The 23780-nt window shown below is 34.3% G+C and overlaps 4 protein-coding genes across 5 annotated transcripts; 1 reads left to right on the forward strand and 3 right to left on the reverse strand.

Annotated features, from left to right (window-relative positions):
• The first annotated feature begins 244 nt into the window (after positions 1-244).
• Positions 245-9664, forward strand: LOC110734217 (EID1-like F-box protein 2). Its single transcript, XM_021914278.1, has 3 exons — positions 245-544; positions 1009-1788; positions 9253-9664. Exons 1-2 carry the CDS (start codon positions 329-331, stop codon positions 1768-1770), a joined length of 978 nt encoding a protein of 325 aa, XP_021769970.1. The 5' UTR covers positions 245-328; the 3' UTR covers positions 1771-1788; positions 9253-9664.
• A 1976-nt stretch (positions 9665-11640) lies between these two features.
• On the reverse strand, positions 11641-12791 carry LOC110734228 (ribulose bisphosphate carboxylase small chain 3, chloroplastic-like). The gene is made up of 2 exons (XM_021914290.1): positions 12404-12791; positions 11641-12080 (listed from the first exon to the last, which is right to left on the reverse strand). The coding sequence occupies exons 1-2, from the start codon at positions 12716-12718 to the stop codon at positions 11850-11852; spliced, it is 546 nt and encodes a 181-aa protein (XP_021769982.1). The 5' UTR covers positions 12719-12791; the 3' UTR covers positions 11641-11849.
• Positions 12792-13952: 1161 nt separating this feature from the next.
• On the reverse strand, positions 13953-20883 carry LOC110734237. 2 transcript variants are annotated; one of them, XM_021914310.1, is made up of 6 exons: positions 20724-20883; positions 20482-20616; positions 18915-18988; positions 18739-18790; positions 18180-18335; positions 13953-14308 (listed from the first exon to the last, which is right to left on the reverse strand). In XM_021914310.1, the coding sequence occupies exons 1-6, from the start codon at positions 20725-20727 to the stop codon at positions 14226-14228; spliced, it is 504 nt and encodes a 167-aa protein (XP_021770002.1). In that variant the 5' UTR covers positions 20728-20883; the 3' UTR covers positions 13953-14225. The 2 variants fall into 2 exon arrangements, with proteins under 2 accessions (XP_021770002.1, XP_021769993.1); XM_021914301.1 differs by having other exon boundaries at positions 18180-18331; positions 18739-18818.
• Positions 20884-22881: 1998 nt separating this feature from the next.
• Positions 22882-23780, reverse strand: LOC110734117. The gene is made up of 2 exons (XM_021914175.1): positions 23591-23780; positions 22882-23507 (listed from the first exon to the last, which is right to left on the reverse strand). Exons 1-2 carry the CDS (start codon positions 23778-23780, stop codon positions 22882-22884), a joined length of 816 nt encoding a protein of 271 aa, XP_021769867.1.

Here is a 23780-nt window from a genome sequence, read left to right on the forward strand (position 1 = left end):
GTGCCCTCACTTTTAATTGGGAAATGAAGAATATAGGCCTAGATAAACAACTTTTGTTTATCATGGGTATAAATTTGAATTTTCTCATATGTAAAATAAATATTATTTCAAAGAAATTTTTTATGTCGTGCATCACACAAGGTTTATCAAGTTATACTAATCTAACAATGACCTTATTTGATTTTTTTTTTCCTTTAAAACTTTTCGTACAATTCAAATTCGACTATCAAATCTGATCAAATTATATCAGATCTAATCAATTCAAATTAAATTAAATTAAATAAACAAAATTAAGGTGAACTAAAGTACTAAACAAGCTAATGGCGAAATGAGAATGTACTCACTTACTCACCGTTTGATTTTATTAAGATATACGGACATTACGGAGTACTTATGCTTTTATTTTCCTCCGTTGTTTGCATTTTCCCCCTTTTTCACTTTTACGTTGCATCCCACCCCACCAACACCACCATTGAAGCGTACTCTGAATTCTCCATTGAAGCGACTTCTGAGCTTCTTCTCCTCCATTGAAACAATTTTTGAGGTATGAATTTTTTCTTTCTTAAAATCATCGAATTTCAATTTTACAATCTAGGGTTTAATTTTACAAAATCGTCGATTTAAATTGTCAGTATAGTCAATTTAGGATTCTTCTAAGGCGGAATATTGAATTGTTGGTTATGATTACTCAGTTATGAAAAATCTTAGCAAGTGATTTTGTTAGTAGAATTTTTCTGTGCGGAATTTGCGATGATATTGGGAAGAATTTTATGTGATTATTGGTGCCTAATTTGATAATTGAGTCGAATTCGATTGTTTATTTGTTTTAGGTTTTTGATTATATACCTTTAATGTTAGGACGTAACTATGAAAATGGACCTTTATTACCCGAACACAGGGCGGTCGTCCCTCGTGCTCTGACTCAGGGACGGGCCTATTTCTCGCATTCGTTAGATTTATTGGGTGCTGTTTATAGATTCCAAATTCGTGTTTTTTCGTATGTTGCAGGTTGGTTCGGAAGAAATGCCTTTATCGAAGCAGTATCGGTGTATGCATTCAGCAAGCTGTGCTTGTATGAAAGGGCATATAACAGAAGATGTGATCCTCCTTGTTTTCCAGCAGTTAAATTGGAACCCTAAATTGATTGCAGCGTTCTCTTGTGCTTGTAAATGGTTTGATGATTTTGCAAAGAGAGTGTTGTGGAAAGAGTTTTGTAAGACGAGAGCGCCTAAGATGATGATCGATCTGCATTCTAGTGGTAGTCATAGTGTTGATGGGAGCTGGAGGGCGCTTGGGAAATTGCTTATCTATTGTTCAGGTTGTAGCAAAGGTGGCTTGTTTAATAACATTCATATACCTGGTCATTTTGTATACAGAACCCGTTTTTCTCGAACATCAGGAAAGAGTTTTCTTTTGCCACAGTGCAGATCGGATGTGTTATATGTCTCTGATCCCTGTGAACATCTTGACCAAGGGGAAGATGGGGATATTGGATTTTTTCGGGGTATGTTTAAGTCCTTTTCTATGTCCAAAGTTCGCAAGTTGCTTATCAAGAGAAAAGCACAACTACACCCTACAGAAGCATGCCCTTATTGTAAAGCAAAATTGTGGAGTATGCAAGAAGCAAAAATGATACCACAGAGTGCCAGTTGCAGGTTGGGAGCTTATGAAGATGCAATTGAGTATTATGTTTGTCTTAATGGTCACATGCTAGGGGTCTGCACTCTTTTACCTTTGTCTGAATCTGAGGATGCATCTGAATTGGAGTGATTGTCAAATGAAATACAGGTACTTTTTAAATTTTTGATCTATGTTTGCCTATTAGTTATAATAACCCCTGTCTTAAATATAATAATGCCCATAACTTTCTGTTAATATTAAGGAGTGTTATTATTGAATAGGGTTTAACACAACCTATGCTAGTATGGTGGGAAAGGGGAAATTGGTTGAATTAGTATTCAATTATTGACCAAAGCAGGTTATAGAAGTATAGAGTATGGTTGATCATAAGATAAAGGAGGACAATTACTTGGGATAGGCAGAGTGTGTTGAATCCAATAATAGTATATTTCCATGCTAGGACCTTCTGTTGAATTTAAGATTTTTATAAGCTTTTGGATGACTCATCTGTAATTACTAACACATTGTTTTATTCTTTCAATTGAACTTTAATTCAACTTATTATTGTGAAATGAATGTAAATTGTTTGGTCTTATTCACATTAAAAAAAAATTCAAGGTGTAGCGCAAGGCATGAATGGGCTCCTTTTGTCTTTGTTTTGGTGTACCATTTTGGTGTTGTTTCTTGGAAAGTACCTATTGAACTAGTTACTTGTTTGACTTATGCCTATATATGCATCCATTCTTACAACACATGTTGGGAAGTTCTTTTAACTTGATCTCCTTTGTTTGCTTCAATAAATTACACTGTTAGAAAGAATAGAAACTGTGAAATGCACGTCATTAATACAAGCAAGGCTACGTTTAGTTCACCGTATTCAAGCACTTTATTACAATTACTTATATTAGATTAATAAAAAAGGTTAAGATCTACTTTATCGATAAATGTGCGATTTTTCGTCGCAATATCTTTAATTTTGTAATATAAAAAAAAATGAAAATTGTATACGAAATATTTTAAAAGTAATGCAAATTTAATAAGACCCCTTTTGATATTTTTTTCCTTATGGATTATATAAGGTCAAAATTTAGTCAAATTGGGCAATTAGATCAGTTTAGAAAAAAATAAGTGAAGATCATATCAGAAAAAATAAGATGAACTAAACATTGCCTAAATTATTAGGGCGAATATATTATATGGACAACCATTCTAATTCATGTTGTTGTAGTTTTGATTGAAAATTGAATTTTTACAATAATTTAATAATAAAAGAACTAATAATGGTTGTACAAGAATAAGAACAATTACCTAAATATTAAAGTGAAGTATATTAAAAAAAATGTAAAAATAAAGAGTTGAAATTATGAATGATTAAATAACACAAAATAAGAAAGAACCCATAGAATCTTGTACGTAAGATTTTAGTAATTTTAGTTAAGTTTTTATGTTAAAAAATAGAATGTTAATAGACTTTATTAAAGACTACTCCTTTCGTCCTAGACCTATGTTTACACTTATCATGACACATAGTTTTTCGTGATAACGTGTTTTCTATCGTTATTTTGTTGGATAAGTAGATGTGAAAGAAGACAATTGGGTATTATTTTATTTAACAACTAGATGTGATAGAAAATAGTGAGATTCTTTTGAAGTACACGTGAGAGAGAGTGAGTCTTTAACATTTTAGTGGTGAAGAGAGACATGTTAAAATAATTAAGGAAGTATAAAAACATAATTGAGAATGATGAAAAGGAAAAATGTAAAATTTAATTTTGGATAGAGTAGTGATTTTTTGTTTTTCGGTTGTAGATTTGGAGGAAATCGGTTCGTTTGGGATAAGAGGGATCCCCCATTCACGTCTACTTGAGTAATATGTAGATTGGGAAGTATTAGTCCATCAAGGCATCAACTTTCCTTCTAATTATTTTATCATTGTTTTAAAAGATGGGTTCTATGTATTAAAAGCACTAAGGTTAAGGATGTTACTACTTGAGCGAGCTTGTAGAGTTGTAGGAGTCAACTTAATAAGTAATACATGTGATCGCGAGCTTAATCAATCTTTCAATTTGCTTCTTTTAGCTTAGCTCATGCTAGTTTAAATTCGACCTCAACTTGATCTAGATCAAAATTAAACTAGCTTTTGATAAGCAAGCCTATATGTACAAGCAAGGTGGAATTTTAAGTAGCATAAATCTAAATATACATGCTCTTAATATAAATATTTTTAAATTTTTTGAAATTGTCAATTGTATTAACAAGTTTGCGTAGTAGTACTATATCTCCTAAAGTAAATTAATATGATACAAATCATACAATTTTTGATTTTTAAGAATGTATAAAAAAAGTAAAAAAAAAAAAAGATTTTTATTGATTTTCTAACCTTAATGTTAGGATGTGCTATGAACAATATGTATTCTAAATATGATAGTGGTATTTGCTACTTCCTTTGTTATTTTATTATTGTAACATGAAGGTAGTGTACAATATTTTAGGAGGCTGCATGATGATGTGAGAGCAAATAAGGAATTTTTAAATAAGTAAATTTTTTTGTCAGAAACTACCTAAGACCTATGTTTCATATTATTTGTAGCTTTGAAATATTTTTAAATCTCACTAATAATACACCAAAGTCTATGAAACAAGGTAGTATTTATTATAATAATACCATTTTTGGAATTATTATCTTTTAATATATATATATATATATTTTTTGTATTTTGAAACAACCACGCTAAGAACCCCAAAATTTTTGTTAGTGATACCTATTATCGGTTCCGTTTAAAATTTCCATTTGTAGCCCCCCCTCTCAATTCATGTTTAATTCATTCATGTTATACCCTTGATCACGATAATTCAAAGCAAATTTTAAATGAAAAGACTTGAAATTTCAATGACTTGCAATTACAATATTTGGTTCATTAATCCTAGGCTTTCAAATTAATATATTTAGAAAGTTGATTATCAAATTTGGAGGATTAGGGTTTTAATTTTGGGAATTAGGGTTCTTGAATAGATGTATACCTTTAGGGTTCTTGAATCAATTTATAGGATTTAAAAACCTATTTATGGGTTTAGTGTTTTTAAACCAACTTAGGATTAAATGTTGCTATTGGGGGTTTATAATTATGGGAATTAGGGATTGAATTATGGTATGAAGCTATAATAGAATTAGGTTTTATTAATTTTGGAATAAAGCTCATTTTTGTTTTAATGGAAAATGACTTATTGGTTAAAATAATTTTCCATGGAAAATAATTCTAAGGGAAAAGCACAATTGTAAAATTAGTATTCCTTTGTTTGTTTCCTTACGAGAAAAATTATATATAAGGGAAAATAGGAGTGGAAGGGAGAAGATGGACGAGAGGAGAGGTATGAGATGTAAGGAGCAGGTAGGAAAATGTGGCATATCTTCCTTTAGAAGGAAAACATTTTCTACTCCTGTGAGAACTATTTTCCACCTTTGGGAAAATTATTTTCCATCCCTTTGCTAACCAAACAATGGAAAATGACATAGCCTTAGGGCTCATAAATTTGGGTGATTTGGTTTTGTAAATTTAGAAACTATGGCTTATAAAGTTTGGGATATTATAAATTTGGGAATGAAAGTTTAACTATCAACTTAGGGTATTAAGGGCATAATGTGCTTTTGCTTTTAGTATTTAGACATAAAATCGAAAAGTGGGGCCTATAAATGGATGTTTTGTATACCCAAACTATTTGGGGTTTAAAGTTCGTTTCTTTCGAAAAAAAAAAACAAAGTTTTAACAGCTAGCTATTTCTAAAATTGGTTTTTATTAGGCAAGTCTTATTCCTACCCTAAAATCAAATAAGGTAAGCTTATAAGTGAATTGTTTCGCGAGCCTATATAAATCGAGCGCAATTCATAGCTTAAATTGTTTATTACTACCTTCATTTCATATTATGTTTATAATTGGATTTTTTTATGCCAATCTTACTAACCCTCCTAACTACATAATTTTGGAATATAAATATTTTAATAAAAACTTTTAGAGCTTAGGCAAGTCTTATTCCTACCCTAAAAATCAAATATAGGTAAGCTTTTAAGCGAACATAAGCGAATTGTTTCACGAGCCTTTATAAATCGAGCACACAGTTTTCATAGCTTACATTGTTTATTACTACCTCCATTTCATATGATGTTAATAATTGAATTTTTTTATGCCAATCTTACTAACCCTCCTAATTACATAATTTGGTAGTATTAATATTTAAGTAAAAACTTTTAGAGGGTAAAATTTTTGGTTAGGCCGACAAATTTTACTACTCTTTCACTCTAAAGTCTTTTATAGTCTTGACTTACCCTTAGTACCCACCCTCAATTCTTACGCAACTAACCCTTACCTTCTAGTGTGTGTTTTTTTCTTTAGTTTTATAAAATAAAATATGTTTATTTTAATTTAAAGTATAAATATTAATTAGTTTATTAAATACTAAACTGTATAATGTCTTGTATGAATTAATAGAGTAAGTGGGTTAAAGGTTACCAGGTTAGGTTTGGGTCAAGGTTTATTAACCCGTTTAATATTGTCATGAACCCGACACGACACGACATGACTTGTTTAACCGCTCTACCTAATTGTTTTTGGGAACAATTTGAACAAGAAGGGTTACCGAGGAGAGAGGTATGAAGCAAAGTACTGAAGGAAAAATCCAAAGAACATATATTTTTTTTTTCATTTGTCAAATTTTTTTAAGCTAAAATGTTTATTGTTTAGATTAGTCAGAAACTCATAATAAATGAATGGCTTAGATTTGATCTAATAAAATGGCTGCTATAAAACTAGGAATAATAATAAAAATAAATGATAAAAAGGGAGGGGTCCACCTTTTTGCTTTAAAAATTAGGTTAGGGTTATTTTACTCATTAGAGCTGTCAATGACCTTCTTCTTCCTTCTACTCATTTCTTTCTTCATTTTCCTCCATTAAAGGAACTTGATGCTTTAATTAAATCTAAAAAACTCAAAAAAATAGAAGTTTCTTTCGCCTATAAATGTGTACTCTGTCAAACACGAACCAGAGCGAACAAGTTCCGAGTTTCGGGGCACGTTCCGTGTATCAATGTAGCAGCCACTTAAAGTAATAATTTTTAAAAAAAAATCATATTGAGATGTGTCTGACAAGAAACCCCCGAAACCTTTATGTGACATTTTTCGGCACGCAAATAAGAAAAATTTACCGGTGGGAATGGTGGCCGGAAAACTCACTAAAGGTGCGCTTTGCACCCAAGTCATTAGTTTGTGGTGTTTTGGCCACTAAGAAAAGTACAGGGTGCACCCAAGCCATAGTTATGAAGTTAATTTTTGGAATAATATTTCTTTTGTTATATTTACGTTCAAAACACCATTTTAGCACGCACTTTAAGAAAAATATTGGACTAGGTAAACGGACAAACTAATTGAAATAATTTATAATCGATAAGTAAAAAGTGTTATGTTATAGTTTAAGTTTTATAGCTTTATAGATCTGTTTACCTTTTCTAATCACTTTCTCAAATAGTATGTTAATACATTTAGGAACTATATTCCAATTTTAACTTTGGTAGTATGTCGGGCCATATTCCATATTTGATGATAGATTATGTGATTAATTAATTTTCCAATTTAAAGATAATGAAGCATTTTAGGAGACCTCATTACGTGATTCAAGGTGTGTATCATTTGTTAGCATACAAATTGGGTTGATGTACATGGCTTTTGTACAAAATTAGTGATTAAAGGGGTTTAAGAAGTCACACATGAATTCATGATTTAAAAGTGATTTCATACAGACACCTTGGTAATTCAGTGAAACCATTTTGTGGCTTGGTGCAACATGTATTGAAAATCCCAACTTTGTATAATGAGGATTATTTTTTGCAAATGATGCGAAGTCCCGATATTTAGAGGCCATTTTTACTACAATTTATATGGTTATCTCTTGGTAGATTGATCACTCATTGGTAAGAGAGGAAGAAATTAATGGGAGAATAGTTTGGGGCTGGGCATGTGATTTTAGAGAGTATAAACTGGACAATGAGGTGTCTTATGTCCATTTTTAGTTAGATATAGTATCCGGAAAATATAAATTAAATATAAATGTCAGGTTCATTAATTTGGAAATTAAATTGTCTATTATTCTGGAAGAAAAACTTTTATCATGGTGTTAAGTTTGACAAAGACATCCTCAAGCGTGTTCTCCATTTGTGTTGCAAACATGTGTGTTTTTTTCACCTGAAAATTATGATACCAGATTTGGGAAAGGGTTTGATATTCTGTCAAGGAATATTCTAAGCTTGACTATGCAGTGACTTGGTTATGAGTGAGCCTAATTTTGATTGGGACATTTAATTTGGACAAGGGTGCTTTCCTTTGATATGCATGTATGTATATGAGTGTTGATAGTCCCTTGTTTTATTGATACTGAAGTATCCATAGCCAAGTGGATTGTCAAGTTATCTCATAAACTTAGTTGACTTTTCTACTATTTGCGTGATCTAAACTTATCATTAGTTGTGATTTGTACTTTCTAACCCATGTTTCTACCTTTTTTTTGCTTGTGAGAAAATCTTATTAGATATTATGTGAACTTGGTGTGGTAGTTAGATAGTCATTAGGGTCTTGGTATGGTAAGCTATGGAGTCGCATAAACTATCTTACTATTTTATTATTAATAGCTTTGAATGAATTCTAGCATATCCCATTTGAATTGATGTTAGTAGTCCCTACTAGTCATTCTTCTTTAAACAGTTTAGTTTTTAGGTGTTAAATCAGAAGAGTGTGGTGCCCAAAACCCTGTGTTGTGCTGGCCTGTTGGGTGGTATTTGTGCTGTGGGAGAGGGACAACGGTAATAGAGAGAGAGAGAGAAATAATGGGGAAAAAGTGCTGTGGGAGAGTGACAATGATAATGGGTGTTAATTGCCAAAGAGGTGAAAGGAGACGAAGAAAAATAGTGGGGAAAAAAGGAAAGAAAAGTTATTTTTCTAGGTGATTGAAAGTTTGGGCTTCTTTTAGAATGTTGTTAGTAGTTAGGAGAAACATCAATTTATATTTCCCATTTTGAAAACGGTTTCAGAAACTCTTTGGATACATCTTTGTTATATGACTAACTAGTTCTTCCCATCATGGATTCTTTTATTTTTGGGATGGCCATTTTTTTTCTTATAATCTCTCTCAATAAACCTATAGCTTGAGACCTTGTTCTATTTGTATTTTGTAGGCAAAAGAAACTGAATTATTGTTTCTATTTTTTCCAGAATATTGAATTCACCTCTATTTAGGGACTATGAAGTCTGTAGGAGATGAGCAATGATATTCGCCCAGCCAAAATAATACATTATTACAAAGTCTCAATCAATCAGTTGCTACAGTTAAATTTTGATCTCCTGTTGATTTGCTATTCTCCAACCATTTTATATTGTTAGCAAGTGTTTCGGAAGTCCCTGCTGATAGAAAATGTTACATCTCATAGTCTTGTGGTTTGAGTTTTGCCCTTCGTTTTATTTAACTCTAGACTTGCTGTTAAATGCAAAATTGGAATTTGCTTTAATTGTATTGGAAGCCAAGTATTTAGCTCTGTTTTCAGTATTTATGCTGACTGATGGGCCTGTGGCCGTGCCTGTTTTTCGAACTAGATGAACTATGGCAGTGAATATTTGCGTTGCTTGACTCTCAAATTTGTTGGGAGACTTGGAAGAAGCTTGGTTCCATTTAAATGCTGGGTCTAAAATCAGCCAACTGAAGAATATTTCTAAACATCTGGGATCTGTGCATCACTCAAAACTCTGGGGGACAAGCTGACAGTCGTGGAAGGAACGCAGTTCCAGGTATCTTCACTGGTTGATTTTACTGACATAAAAAAGTCCTTCGAGAGAATAGTGTATTAAATTTGTTTGTACATTGTATAATTCATAATGTATCTCAGATGCATCAGCATCATTTCTTGTTCAGTTATTTTCAAATTCATAGCTGCATGAATATCATTCTAAATAATTAATTTCATGTTTAGTTCCCTGCACTTTTAGCTTATGTTTGTGTTGATCCATTTTTGAAATAAAGCAAACAAAAACAACTAACAATCACAGACTCACAGTGCAAGTAACATTGTAAGTGTTAACTGCGTAGCACAATATAAGGGACCAAAAATGAGATTGGTACACAAGCAAAATGAGATTGATACACAAGACTTGGCCTAAAAATAAGGGAACCACGAGTCAAACTGGTTCAAATTAATGGGTTAAACTCTTGAGGAAGGAAAGAAAAAGGGTAATTCCACAACTTTATGATTTTGAGATGTCTTGCGTACCAATTAAATAATGAAAAATGTTATACATAATCCTTAGAGCTACATATAAGCATTAAATTTACACTTGAAAATCGTAAAAAAGTTCAAAAATATAAAAATCTAATCGCTAATTACACTGATTTATGCGTGTTTTTGTCTTGAATTCCTAATTTTATACAATTTCTAAAAGTATCTTTAATGCTTATATATAGCCCTTAAAGTTACATATAGCATTATTGCATTACTCAATAATTAATGGTCCAATACTAATATTACTACTATTAAATTCCTGTATAATGGCACGACAAATATACCATTTTTTTCCCCTTCTCTTCCTTTCTCAACCTCTTGCGAATTGCGATTACTCTCTCACTCAATATCCACATTTTTTTTGTCTTTCTTATGCACACCTTTATCATGATCTTTTTCCTTTCTTTGTTGAGTAATGCTTTCATTTTATTCATTCTTAGAATTATTGATGACTAAAGTAATTAGAGGCTAAGCCAAACTAAAACGAACAAAGGAAATATTTAGAGATGATGATAAGGTTGTTTTCAATCTATTGCCAATATGCAATACACTAATCATTATTAAAAACATCAATTTTCGGTTATATTGATTCAGATCAGGTTAAAATTAGTTCAAGGAATTTTGGGTAGAGCAAATCCATTTGAAAAAGGTTTAATTCTCTATTTTTGTTTTAAACTGTTTTTGTAATATTTTTGATCCATGCAACATTTATTCAGTTTATACTTGTACTTGTTTACATGCCATAGCCTAAAAATATGGATCCATATGTAGATACAAAATCTAATCCGAAGAGCTTTTTGTTTTTTTTTACGGGCTTGTTTGTTATGACTATATCGGTTTTAGGATTTCACAAAGTCTTATATGTGGTTGGCTATACGGTGTGGCCAACCACTATAGGGGTTACTTTGCTAGTGTAATGGGGGTTACTTGATCAGTGTTAAAGAGGTTACTTCATAATTGTTATAGAGTTACTCGGTCAGTGTTATAGGGGTTACTTGATTGGTATTACAGGATTACCTGATCAATGTTATAGGGGTTACTTTAAGTGGTCACACGGTGTGGCCGGGCCGCACACAAGACGAGCTGTTAGGATTTATATTTATATGATTTAGGTTGGCTTATATTATAAACAAATATTATCCACTTATATAAACATGTTGATTTTGACAATCTACAACAAAAAATTTGAAAACTACGGGCTTGTTTGGCATCAGTTTTGGTTTTCAGTTTTCTGTTTTTTTTTTAAAACCAAAAACCCAAAACAGGAAACAAGAAAAAGGTGTTTTCACTTTTTTGTTGTTAGTTTTTAAAATTATCATAATTTTAATAAATTAATATATAATTGTTGATTCATTATGGGACACATATCATATACTATTAGAAAACAAAAAGCCAAAAAACAGAAAACCACAGCAATGTCAAACAAACCCTACATTTTGTGATTTCCATAGTTTTGTTAAACTAATGAAAACATAACAACATACGGTTGTAGTTTCACTTATTAATATCCAAATTTAATTTTAGTATGAATGATTTCAAGTTCATTAGAAAGAAAAAAGACAAAAAAAGATGTACAATCTTGTAGGTGTTATCCAATTAAGTTATTTTATAATGTAAGAATGTCTAATTTGAAGGGATCAAATTTGTAAGAAATTAATTTGTTTGACTAATTCATGTAATTTGCATGGATTACAATTGCTAAATAGTGTGAAAACTTGATAAACTAGCACACTTTAAAACAAGGGAAATTTCCATTCAATTACAAGAACAATCACTTCACTCTAAATGAAACATACATAGTTGCATATAAGTCCATTAAAATTAGGAAAAGTTATACAAACACAACTACTAAACTTAAATAAAAACACAAGCCTGCTTCACAAACAAAGTATTTATTGATCATATGATCTTTAGTAACTAATAGCCTGGGGGCTTGTAGGCAATGAAACTGATGCATTGAACTTGACGGAAACTGTCAAACCCGATGATCCTAATGAAGGCATTAGGGTAAGCCTTCTTGGCCTCCTCGAGCTCGTTCACCACTTGTGTTGGGTCAGTGCACCCGAACATGGGTAGTTTCCACATGGTCCAGTAGCGTCCATCATAGTACCCTGGTGACCTGTGGTTCTCACGGTACACAAATCCGTGCTACACAAAATAACAAATATATGTTAGCTTAGTGTAATATTATTATGATCTAACACTAAAACTATACAAGGGGAATTCCTAATCAATTGTGTCTTTCATTCAAGCGCTTAAAGTTAAATATGCTTGTACAAGATTTAATCCCACGACCTGAAGTTTTAAAAGTAAAGTGTTAGTCACTAAACTATTACCATATTATTTGTCATTATATTAAAATTAATAAAAATAATGATTTCAACCATGAAATTAATGCAGTAACTCGAGGCCTCGCCGCCTGAGCCTAAAAACTAGTGTAATTTTAAAAGACGGAGTATAATGGAGCTTACTTCAGTCTCGAACTCTAAGCAAGGAACCCATCCATTGTTAAGAAGGTATTGGATTTCACTAAGCAATGACTCAGGGGAAAGTGGTGGGAGGTAAGACAAAGTCTCGAACTTCTTCTTGCCAATTGGTGGCCATACTTGCATACATTGCACTCTTCCACCGTTGCTAGCAAGGGAGGTAATGTCGACGTTGTTCTTCCTGCTAACAGGGAAAGCTGAAGTAGACTTCAACCCATTGAATGGAGCCACCATGTTGGCCTGAACACTGCCAGCCGAGGCAACAGCCGAGGCAGCATTGGACATCAAGCTAGAAGCCATTTCTCTTCCCCTTCTTAATTTCTTTTTTCTAACTTTTTTTTTTCTTAGAGTGATGCTTATGTTCAACTATACAAGTACTATTTATACTAGTGAAAATATTTGTGTTAGATTCCTTAAAAAATTTATGTTCACTAGTTGAAATTTTTTAAGATAATATGTGATATGAAATGTTTGAAAATTCTTGGCCATTTGAATCATGAGTGGGTAAGGTTCTGAGGTAATAGGTATCAGCTTAGCCACAAATGAGTTAGCTTAAAGATTATGTTTTTCAACATTTTCCTCCTAGCACATTTAAGAGACCGTCCAATTTCCACCTTAAATTCAATTTATGACTTGTGTTTGTTCTGTTTTTGATTATGTACCTATATTCCTTTGCCAAGTGGAAATTATTGGAATGAAAACGACAAATGTCACCTTATCATTTTCTTTCCCATGAATAATGTATTACTCGTAGCATTATTTTGGACGATGGTCCTTTTATGGTTAAGAAAAAAAATATTCATTTATAATACTCTGCAGTTGATAGTTGTCTCTCTCGATTATCTAATTTATGTACAATTTTCATAACTAACTAGTCACATTACTCACATATCTTGAATTAATCATAAACTATCGGTACACTATGATGATAACATTAACAAATTTTTACAAGTACATAGTCTCTTCGTCTCATTTTTAGTCTCATTTATAATTTGCACAGTTTTCATTGCAATATAATAATAACAATATCTCTATATACTAATCAAGAATTTGTGACAATTTGTTTCAAAAAAAAGTATTTGTGACAATATAAAATTTGATATATAAAAACTAAAAATCAAGATAAATGTAACAAAATCTCACAAAGTATCAAGTTCTAATTACATGGATTTCCTTTGGTATGGAATCCTTGATGGCAAGGGAAGAGCACATAAGCCTCAATTCTTAAATTCCCCAAGTGGAGACCAAAATGTGAAGAATAAAATCACTAGACCATGTCTTGCTTAATATTTCCTCCGTCTTTTTAAATAAATGATTTTTAAAAAATGCAATACATAAACTTTAATCATTGAAATTCTTCCATTTAAAAAAATAAAAAAAATTCATTGAAATTCTTTGACTAAATTAAATAAAATTACACAAAAATAAAAAGGTATTTTGAAAATATATTAATACATATCTAACAAGATTCCTTATTTACCATGATTTTACCTTTGGCTATAAATCACAATAGAATCAAAGCAGAGAATGAATATGCAAAAGTCAAAAAAATGTCAACTCATTCATACACACAAATAGTTATGTATATGTTCATGCAAATAAATATGGAACCTACAAGAACACAGGATGTATAGTTAAATTAGACTACCATTATTCAGTCAGTTGACATTTGTAGCACTAGCAGCTAAAAACTGAAGAAAATAAGGCAAGCAACTATTTACATTGCATTATGATCATGACTCTAAGAGACAGGGCTACGTTCTTGCTGAATTACTCATAAGCAGAATCCATTCGAAGTCTGGTAATATCAAAGATCCAGTTCATCCTCAGTTTCATCATCATCTTCTTCATTGAAGTCCAAACCCGTAATGGTCATCTTTCCAGTGTTAACTGAGACAAAAATAAAATAAATATGTAATCACAAAGACTTCACCATTAATCCATTATATACAATATAGGTCATTTCACATCAAACTGTAACATTTGCTCTGTTGGGTTCACTGCAAAAGTATGGAAGGATTTTGTCTAAATGCTGTGAATGGGACACTTGTTGCCTCTTTTCTAAGAAAAATAAGTCATAGAATAGCATTAGCATCGCCGAATGATAAAATTATAATGCGTTACAAACGGTAAACATGGCAATGAAAAAGGAGTGAAAGCAGAGGGAGGTAGTAGATTCAAGAAGTCAGATTCATTCAGAAGTGTTGTTAGGAGACATCAAACGATTAAGTTTTAAAAAGATGAGATTGAATCCTCTTCAAAGGAGCTCATGCTACAATATCAAGGACCATTTCTTCTAATAGGGGATTTAAACCAAGTTAAATCTTTAGATAAAAAATTAGGAGGCAATAAGATCATCACTAGGCTAAGCAACTTTCTTGATTGGAAGATCCAATTGGCCATATCTCCTATCCCCTTTTCGGGATCAATACATAACTTGGTGCAAAAATAGTCTCAAATCCTAACTATGGGCAGCTGGATAGAGCCTACACAAATGATGAATGGAGACGTGCGAATTCTGATGCTATTGTTTGGAACCTACCAATCTTACTTTCGGATCATGGTCCCATCATTCTAGAACCCTCGCCCTCAAAAGACAAAAAATGTACGCCTTATAAGATGGAAGCGTGGTGCATCAATATCCCCAAGATTAAAGAATTGGTCCATGAGGCATGGTCAACATGTTTCAGGGTGACCTTTGTTCCAAGTGCAGAGAAGGATTAAGGCCTTGTTTGGCTGACATGGGAAATAAATTCCCGTAGGAAGTTGTATTTCATGGAAAGTTATTTCCCAAATGAAATTCCTAGGAATTTTTTTTAAGTTGTTTGGTTGTGCAATGGGAAGTTGGAAATCCCATGAATTTTGAATGACCAAGGGGGGCTAGGTAATTTATTTCTTACATTTTGTAGGAAGTGGAAATTCCCATGAAATCCAACTTCCCCCATTTTTGCTTTCTTTTGAGTCAACCAAACAACTACCCAAATTACAACATTCCATGAATTTTCACTTTCCCTGTTTTATTTTGTCAACCAAACAACCCCTAAGTACACTCTCTCGAATGACGTACTGGTGCCTTGATTACGAAGCTAAGATGGACCTTAACTGGGACAATCAGCTAATTATTTAGAATGGCAATACAAGTCAGCCCAGGGGATCAAGTGTAGACAGGAGTTAGAGGGGGGGATCGAGAATAAATGGTGGTATTGGAGGCAAAGGTCGAAATCAAGTTGGGATGCATTTGGGAACCAAAGCATGTCTTTTTCTTCAAAAGTGTAAAGTCAAAGGCATGCAGAATGGAACTTAGAGCCTTAATGGTAAAGCCTATTGGACGCATGGAAAGGAAGAGATACGTAAGCTTTTCTTTGAATCTTTCTCATCTTTGTTCAAAGGGAATATGGCTGAGCAACCAAACAATTTGGAGGACTGGTTTGATGATCTTCCCTCACTGTCGGATAACCAATGTAATTTCTTGCTACATCCATTTAGAGAGGAAGAGATCAAAGCTGCAGCCTTTGTTCCACATCCCCTTATGTCGCCAAAATTGGGACTCCATTAAGTCAGATGTAATCAGGGCAGTAACACACTTCTTCTCAAAAGGCTTCATGGTTTCTGAGACGCATTGAATATTCATTGCCCTGACTCCTAAGGTAGAACAACCTTAACAGCGGGGGACTTTCAGCCACTTAGTTTGTGTAACTCAGCGTAAAAGATCATTTGAAAGTGCATGGTGAATCGGCTAAAAAGTGTTCTCCTTGATTTTTTTGAAAATTTCTATCATGCATATGTGTTCCAGGGCGACTAGTGGCGGATAATTGTTTTATGAAAGTATCCTAAAGATCAATCTTAGCAAGGCGTATGATAGGGTAAAATGGGATTTCTTGATCAAAGTCGCTACTAAATGAAGTTCCCTGAGATATGGAGAAAGTGGATTACCAATGTGTATCTCATCTGTTTCATATGCGGTTTTAGTGAATGGAGAGCCAAGTGAGTTCTTCAAGCCTCAAACGGGATTACGAAAAGTGGATCCCCTTTCCCCCTACCTCTTTATAATTATAACAGAAAAGCTATCCAAGGAAATTCTGCTCCTCAAAAGGAAAGAGAAGTTGACAAGGTAGAAAGCAAAACAAGCTCCTTCAGTAAGCCATTTATTTTTTGCAGATGATGCCTTATTTTGCTTTAAGGCCACCCCCCAATCTTGCAGACTGCTGAAACAAACCCTTGATGAGTTCTACTCTATATCTGGAGAAGTAATAAATCTACAAAAAATCCTTGATCCTTTTTAGCCCCTAATACTCCATCACGATTTCTGAGGCTGATGAGGCAATCACTCAAAAGTCAAAAGCACAATGGAGTTGGGTTCCTACTTAGGTGGCCCGATGGATGTGGATGGACGATCCTCCACCAAATTCCAGCAGGTGATAGACAAGGTGAATCAAAAAATATCCTCATGGAAGTACTCAATGCTATCCCCAATCAGGAAAGCTAATCCTCATAAACAGAATTCTAGTTGCTATGGCACAACATATCTTCTCTATTTATTGGGGGGGCAGAATTTGTTCAGAAGTCATTAACTTCAGCCTTACTCAAATTCTGGTGGGCCTCTTCCACATCACAGAAGCTCATTTATTGGAGGAAGAGAGAGTTCCTATTCTGTCATAAGTTGGTGGGGGGGGGGGGGGGGGGGGGCTAGTTATAAGGAATCTAGAAGCATAAAATATAAGCCTACTGGCAAAACATAGGTGGAGATTCAACAATAATACTAGCCTTCTAGCTAGTAGAATCTTCAAAGGAAAATACAATGCGGATCAGGACAAGTACCCGCAGGGAGTATATTGAGGGCAGTTAATGCACTCAAAATGGGCATAGGATGTAGAATTGGAAATGGTAGAAATATTCATGTTGAACCAGATATGTGGATGGGTAAGTAAAGAGTTACTCGGAAGGAGCAATCCCAACAGCCAAAACCACAGAGAGTCTGTGAGTTATTTACAGATAATAGAAGTTGGAATGCAAATTTAATCTGGAAATACTTCCAGCAAGAAGCCAAGAAGACACAAGGGAGGTCTTGGCAACCTACATTCCGCCTGTTGAGGGTGAGGATAGATACTCTTGGGCCCTAACCAAGAATGGAACCTACACTTTTAAATCTGGATACTGGGATCTCTTAAACCAAGAAAACCAGAGGAGCAGCCACTCTGAGTTTTGGAGGAGGCTCTAGAAGAGTACACTTTTAAGTATTAAAAGGCTCAAGGTGTACCAAGGTGTTTCAGAGTTCGTTGTGCCTAAGGCACGCCTCATTGAAGTAAGTCGCATATAATAAACAATAAAAACAACCGTGTGCACCTCAATGTGCCTTGGTGACTATAGTGTGAAAAAAATTACAAGATGAAAAAAATAAAAAGAAAAAAAAGTAGAAACCCAACTTAAAGCCCAATTACATAGTGTGACTATAGTCACGTGAGGGGGTTGATTTAACTTTTAAAAAAATAAATATAAAAAAATAGAACATTATGTGTTTCTGGTGGGATTTTTAATGCCGGAAATAATTCATGTCAATAACCAGACCCACCCCCAAAAGGTTGTGTTGTTAATTGCTCCACCTAAAGGTCGTGTTGTTGACCACACCCAAACTATAGTTTATGTCTAGCCAATTTTACCTTACATCATAATTTATGATATTTATCATTCACTAACCAAACAACCAGACAGACACCAACCTAAAAAGTTTGATACAGCCAAATTTTAAAAATGTACCACTTACCGACAGCATCCATGCCTGCCAATTTCGGCATATATTGCCTTATGTGATCTTCTGCTGCTTTATCAGCTTTAAGTGCCTCACACTCGAAGGAGACTACGATCTTGCTTTTTATTTGCTTCTGTTCAACTTCATTAGTGATATCTTTCCCCCAGCTGTCTACAAACCAAGTACAAAAAAGAAATACTTGTTAGTAGTTACGTATAAACTAAGAGCATGCAAACTATGCTGTAGAGGAAAACAAAGCATTAGTTCTCCAAATTGATTCAATGAAATTCGTGTCATACATCAGATGGTGCTTTATCACCATCACATGAAAAATCAAGCTCAGAGTTGCATTTTGAAGCAATGAGGGCAGAATATAACACGAAGTCAATAAAAATAGTGGACCTTTCTAACCATCATTAAAGAGCACTACACCTTTGATAAATAGAATAAAACAATAGGCAAAAGTTACACATCTTAGAAAGGAGTTTAACCAAAATAAATAAATTTATAAAGTCCACTCATGTTCCTACCAAACGAAAAAATATATCACTAAGCTACTTTTGAAACAGCTTACCCATGTACATGTTCAGCATTCTTAAACCTTGCGGCATCATGTCCTTTGCATTCTACAACCACAATTGCTTCTTTTTTAGTCTGTCATGTAGTATGTCATCAAACGATAATGAGAGTGACATACAACTACAAGGTAAGAAAGTGATATCCAATAGAGAGTATTTTAGGGATTATTACAGCGAAATCAACAATATTGAGCTTGATCAAACGATAGTCATCACCTCTACTGCACTCTCTTTCACATGCAAGTTCTGACCAAATCAGAGACACAATCAATGTCAAGTGGTACAAAGACAGCTCAAGTTTAGAGAACTGTACAAGATAACAGCAAATTGGGTAAGGGATAGAATAAAACATGATAAGGGCATAGAGCACCACAAACAACATCCACAATTTATAGTAATCTCATTACATATAACCAGTTGATTAAAACTTTCATTATTACATCATACAGCATTGAAATATTCACAAATAAGGGAAAGAAGCAGGATATACAGATCAAATGTTCTTGTTGTTCTCTCACTGAAGAACTCCTCTAGCAGTACTTCATTTGATAGGATTTCCATGTGCAACATGGGTGTTGTGTACTAAACATGCTGGTATGCACAAGCATAAAATTGAAACAAAGCATTACCAATACCACGTCAGCTTCAAATAGCAAGCAGGATTTTGCAATTAGAATGGTACAAGAGTGAAATCAAAAATCCCAAGAGAAATATTGTAATTCAAAGGAAGCAAGAGGGAAACTGCTCTTAGCTTCTAACCATGCTACTTGGAGAAGATGCTTATAGGAATTAGGAAATAGCCATAATTACATTGCTAACCAGGAAATATGTGCAAAGTATGGGCTGAGTCGGGATGAACAAGTTAACGAGGTGAGCTTTTGTTATGAGTGGGTGGAAAATGCCATACATAGCTAACAGCTACTAGTCATGCAAATAGCACATGACTACTAGTGACATGTATAAGTTGTCATAACGAGAAAAACAAACGCAATTCTCCAATATGACAGAAATCCAAAATCCCATTACACTTTTGCTTGCAAAGTTGTAATGATTTTATTCCCTCCATCCAATATGTACATCACTTTAATAATATAGTTTGAAGTACCAATATGACAACCAAAGCCCAGCAAAGGTAGTAATATCGTAATAATTAAATTTTAGGAAGTAGCATCTAATAATCAAGTTCACCACATAAGGTGTGAATCACACTCTCTCTAAATATATGAAAAGGGACAAAAAAAGAAAAGTGAAACCTTATGAACCAGAATGTATGAAACATCATACTTCGTACATAACTTACGCGACAAACTGGATGCATACTATATATAGTTTTCTCAAAAAGTAAGGTGCAATAATCTAGGGGAATGCCATCACTCTACATTTTCCTCTCATCTAGAGACAAGCAAACAAGGAAACTTAAAAAAAAAAAAAAAAAAACCCTTACAGATTTTTCCAATCAAAATCAAAGTCGCAGTTTTAATTTACACTTTCTAAACAATGAACACTATTAGAATTAGATTACTGATACAAATTCATGTCCCATGTCCGACTCCGCTATTTTGTAAAAACAATCAGTGTCCATACCATCCCCAAGTGTCAAAAATCCAACACGAGTACTTAAGATTAAATGAAAAGTCGAGCAACAATTCACAATTATTACACTAACCAACACAATTAAAGCAAGTAAATGAATTTGAATAATAAAAGCAGTTAAGAGAAAGAAAGGGAAAGAGATAAACCAATGCCATGGAGACCATAGCAAGTAGAATGAGGAAGACGGATGAAGTGACCAGAGATGGACCCACAAGGCAAAAGTGCTATAGAAGCTATTCCTTCCATTTCCTTCATTCTACTTTTCTTTGAATCTCCTTCTTCTGCAACCAAAGAATTCGAAGTATACCCATTATCAAATTATCTTCCAATGAATTGTAAAATTGAATTGGGTGAAAAGGGTTGCAAGAAAGTATAATTCGAAGTATACCCATTATCAGATTCTCGGAATCCACGAGTTTGAACGTCTCGGAGTGCCCTCTTGAGTGAAGGGGAATCGCTTTTACTGAGAACTCGGAGGAGTGCAGAGAAAATGAAGCTATTCAAATTGAAATAGTATCTCGTCCACTTTACTCCCAAATATTTCCTGGTCTAAATTACTTGTAACTTTCCCATTTATTTTCTTTTTTAGTAAAGTTTTTTATGTAATTTTACCATTTTACCCTTATTTTTATAATAATTCAACTTTGTTACATTACTAACCTTATTAGATTAAAAAAGAAAACTGATTAATTAAATTAATCATTCCCACCAAAATTATACCCCAACCCTTCAAATTCAACAACTCCCCAACTACCTCAATTGAATGCTCCTCATTCAATTCATCTGATGAATTGGTTGGAGTTCATTTATTTTGGAGAATTCTCCAGAATAAATCCCTCCCACATAAACCCTAGTTGTTATTTTCTATCTCATCACTTGCTGAATCCCATCCTCTCTCTCTCTCTCTCTCTCTCTCTCTCTCTCTCTCTGTCTGTCTTCCTTGGTTTGTTTTCTTTGAATTCCTTTGTTGATCGTATATCTGTATCCAACTTTGAGGTCCGTCAATGGCTTCTCCTACTGACAAAAACCTAGATCTAACTTGCCATGAAATCCTTGAAACAAGTGCTTCCAGCCCCCGATCTGGTAGCGTTACCTACAAACCCCGCCGTGGAACGGGTGTGATGAAACCCATTCGTCGTGCTTCTGTGATTGCGAGGAGGCGGATCCGTGGGGCGAAACTCGCTGACTATGACAGCGATGAGGAGCCGCCGAAGGTGGTGGTCTCTGAGGCTCTGGCCATGATGAACCACCGTCTGAGGTGGTTCCTGCTGGTGAGGGTTCCATGGTTGCTGCGGTTGTTTCTGCTGGGGGTTCTGGGTCTCCAGTGACTGAGGTGGAGGTTTCAGCCACCGGATCTGCTACAGGGGAGTCTACCCCAGTAGATCTGGAGGTTTCAGAGGTGGTTAAGCCACCGGAGTCCCAAGACCGTGACGAGGGGCCTTCCTCCGGCGCAAAACGCATCAAATCTGGTCCTCTAGACAGCATGACGAGGGAGGAAGTCATTGAGGCTTACCTGCAGATCTACTTCCCTCAGTTCAACCCTCCTCTTAATTGAATGCGCAGCGTATACTCTATAAACCCTAATTTATTTATGAGCTTTTCTGTTTGTGCTTGTACTGTGCAATTAGTTGTTTAGAAGTTGTGTGCTGGGTTGTTGTTGTGGTTTGTGTGAGTAGTTAATTTTGTTGAATGACTGTGATTTTAGTTACATGAGAAGTTCATGCATGACTGTTGGAGTAATTGTGGGTAGTTATTTTTGTTAGCCTCTCTATTTTGGGATGGTGGTGGCTGCTAGAAGTTGGTTTCTGTTTGTTAAAATACTGGTATTTTTTGGACATGTATGTTGTTTGATAGAATTTGATTTCTGTTTTGGGATGGTGGTGTTTGGTAGAAGTTGATTTGGTAATTGTGATAAAACTGGTATTTTCAGGACATGTAGGTTGTTTGATAGAAGTTGATTTGTGTTTTGGGATGGTGGTGTTTGCATTTGTTGGAGTAGTTCATTTGCCTATATGTTTGTTGCATTGGTGGAATTCACAGTTGAATGGTCTATTCTGGTTGTTGAGATTGAGTCCTCTGCTGCTTTTGTCAACCTTCACCTACTTGCCATGGAAGTGTTCAATTTTGACCCTTGTCTTCCGCCTGTAATGCATTGAGTCCCTTTTTTGTTCATGCATATCCCTTTTGGTTTTCCATATGATGATGGGACTCATCTGATAGCTACTTGGGTGGTCTGGATGCTCCATAAACCATGTCAAAATGGTTTTTTTTGAGGTACCAACACTCACTAAAGCTTTGACTGAAAACACAATAGGTTCTAAAAATTAAACAAAGACACAATAAAACTTGTAAATGTTTGTTTAATCAAAATATATGAGCTTGACTGATTACATGACTGCCAAAAAAATAAACCAGTTGTATCTAGCAAAAGTACACATAACCTACACATAATCTAACTCAAAAAATTGTTTGAATAGGAAAAGGTTATGTGTGGCAGTCAATTATGAGTACCCTAATACTAGCCTTCCAAAAGTTAGGCAAAGTTATCAGTCTGCATCTACTTCCATGTGCCCTTCATCATCTTCTGTAATTGTGACTGTGTCCAAAAAATGGACAACCTGACCAATGAGATCCCTGTCTACTTCAAGTAGTTGTGGTAGTAGACCTTGGTTGTCCAAGCTTCTCTTCTTCATGTGTGGGGGAGAGAAGTTATTACCACCTTGTTTTTCCAGTATCTTAATCAGGCAGGATTGAAGTGTGATCCATGTGTACTTGTTTAGTATAGGATCAAATTCTTGAAAAGCTCTAGCCACTTCCTTGATTAAGTCATCTAGATTCCTTGGAAAAGATTGATATTGTAATGATTGAATCACACTAAACAACCCTAAATCTAAAACATTTGTTTCTGGTGACTGAGCTGGTTGTAATATGAATTGAATGTTGAACCCATGTGCATGACAAGCTACTTGAAATTCTTCATCCTTTGGTACCTGATGAGGCCTAGCATTATCCCATTGTATGACGATGTCCTTTGGCAACTGTTGTGGCCATTTTTCATAAATTGTTAGGATGACATGTGTTAGCAGCGTCTCCCTTATGCACTCTTTTGTGACACTTTGAATTGCCTTTGTCTCTAGAGTCCTTGCATCTCTGTTCTTGCTTTTCTTTTTGGCTCTTTCATACTTTACAAAAGGATAAAAAGGCCATATTTTCCATCATGTATCATGTTGTTTTCAGCATCAAACAATGGTTTACCTATCATTCCCATAAACATTGCTTTGATCTTGAACCTCCTTGATTGTTGAGCCCTGTATGGATCATCTTCTGTTGGCAGTAGGTAGAAGGTTCTTGTTTCTGGATTAATGTAGAACCATTTCTCATCTAAATGTATCCATTGCTGCATATCACTGAATGTTGGGTCCCCTACTGCTGGTACATGACTCAT

Source organism: Chenopodium quinoa, unplaced genomic scaffold (assembly GCF_001683475.1).
Source record: "Chenopodium quinoa cultivar QQ74 unplaced genomic scaffold, ASM168347v1, whole genome shotgun sequence".
NCBI lineage: Eukaryota > Viridiplantae > Streptophyta > Magnoliopsida > Caryophyllales > Amaranthaceae > Chenopodium > Chenopodium quinoa.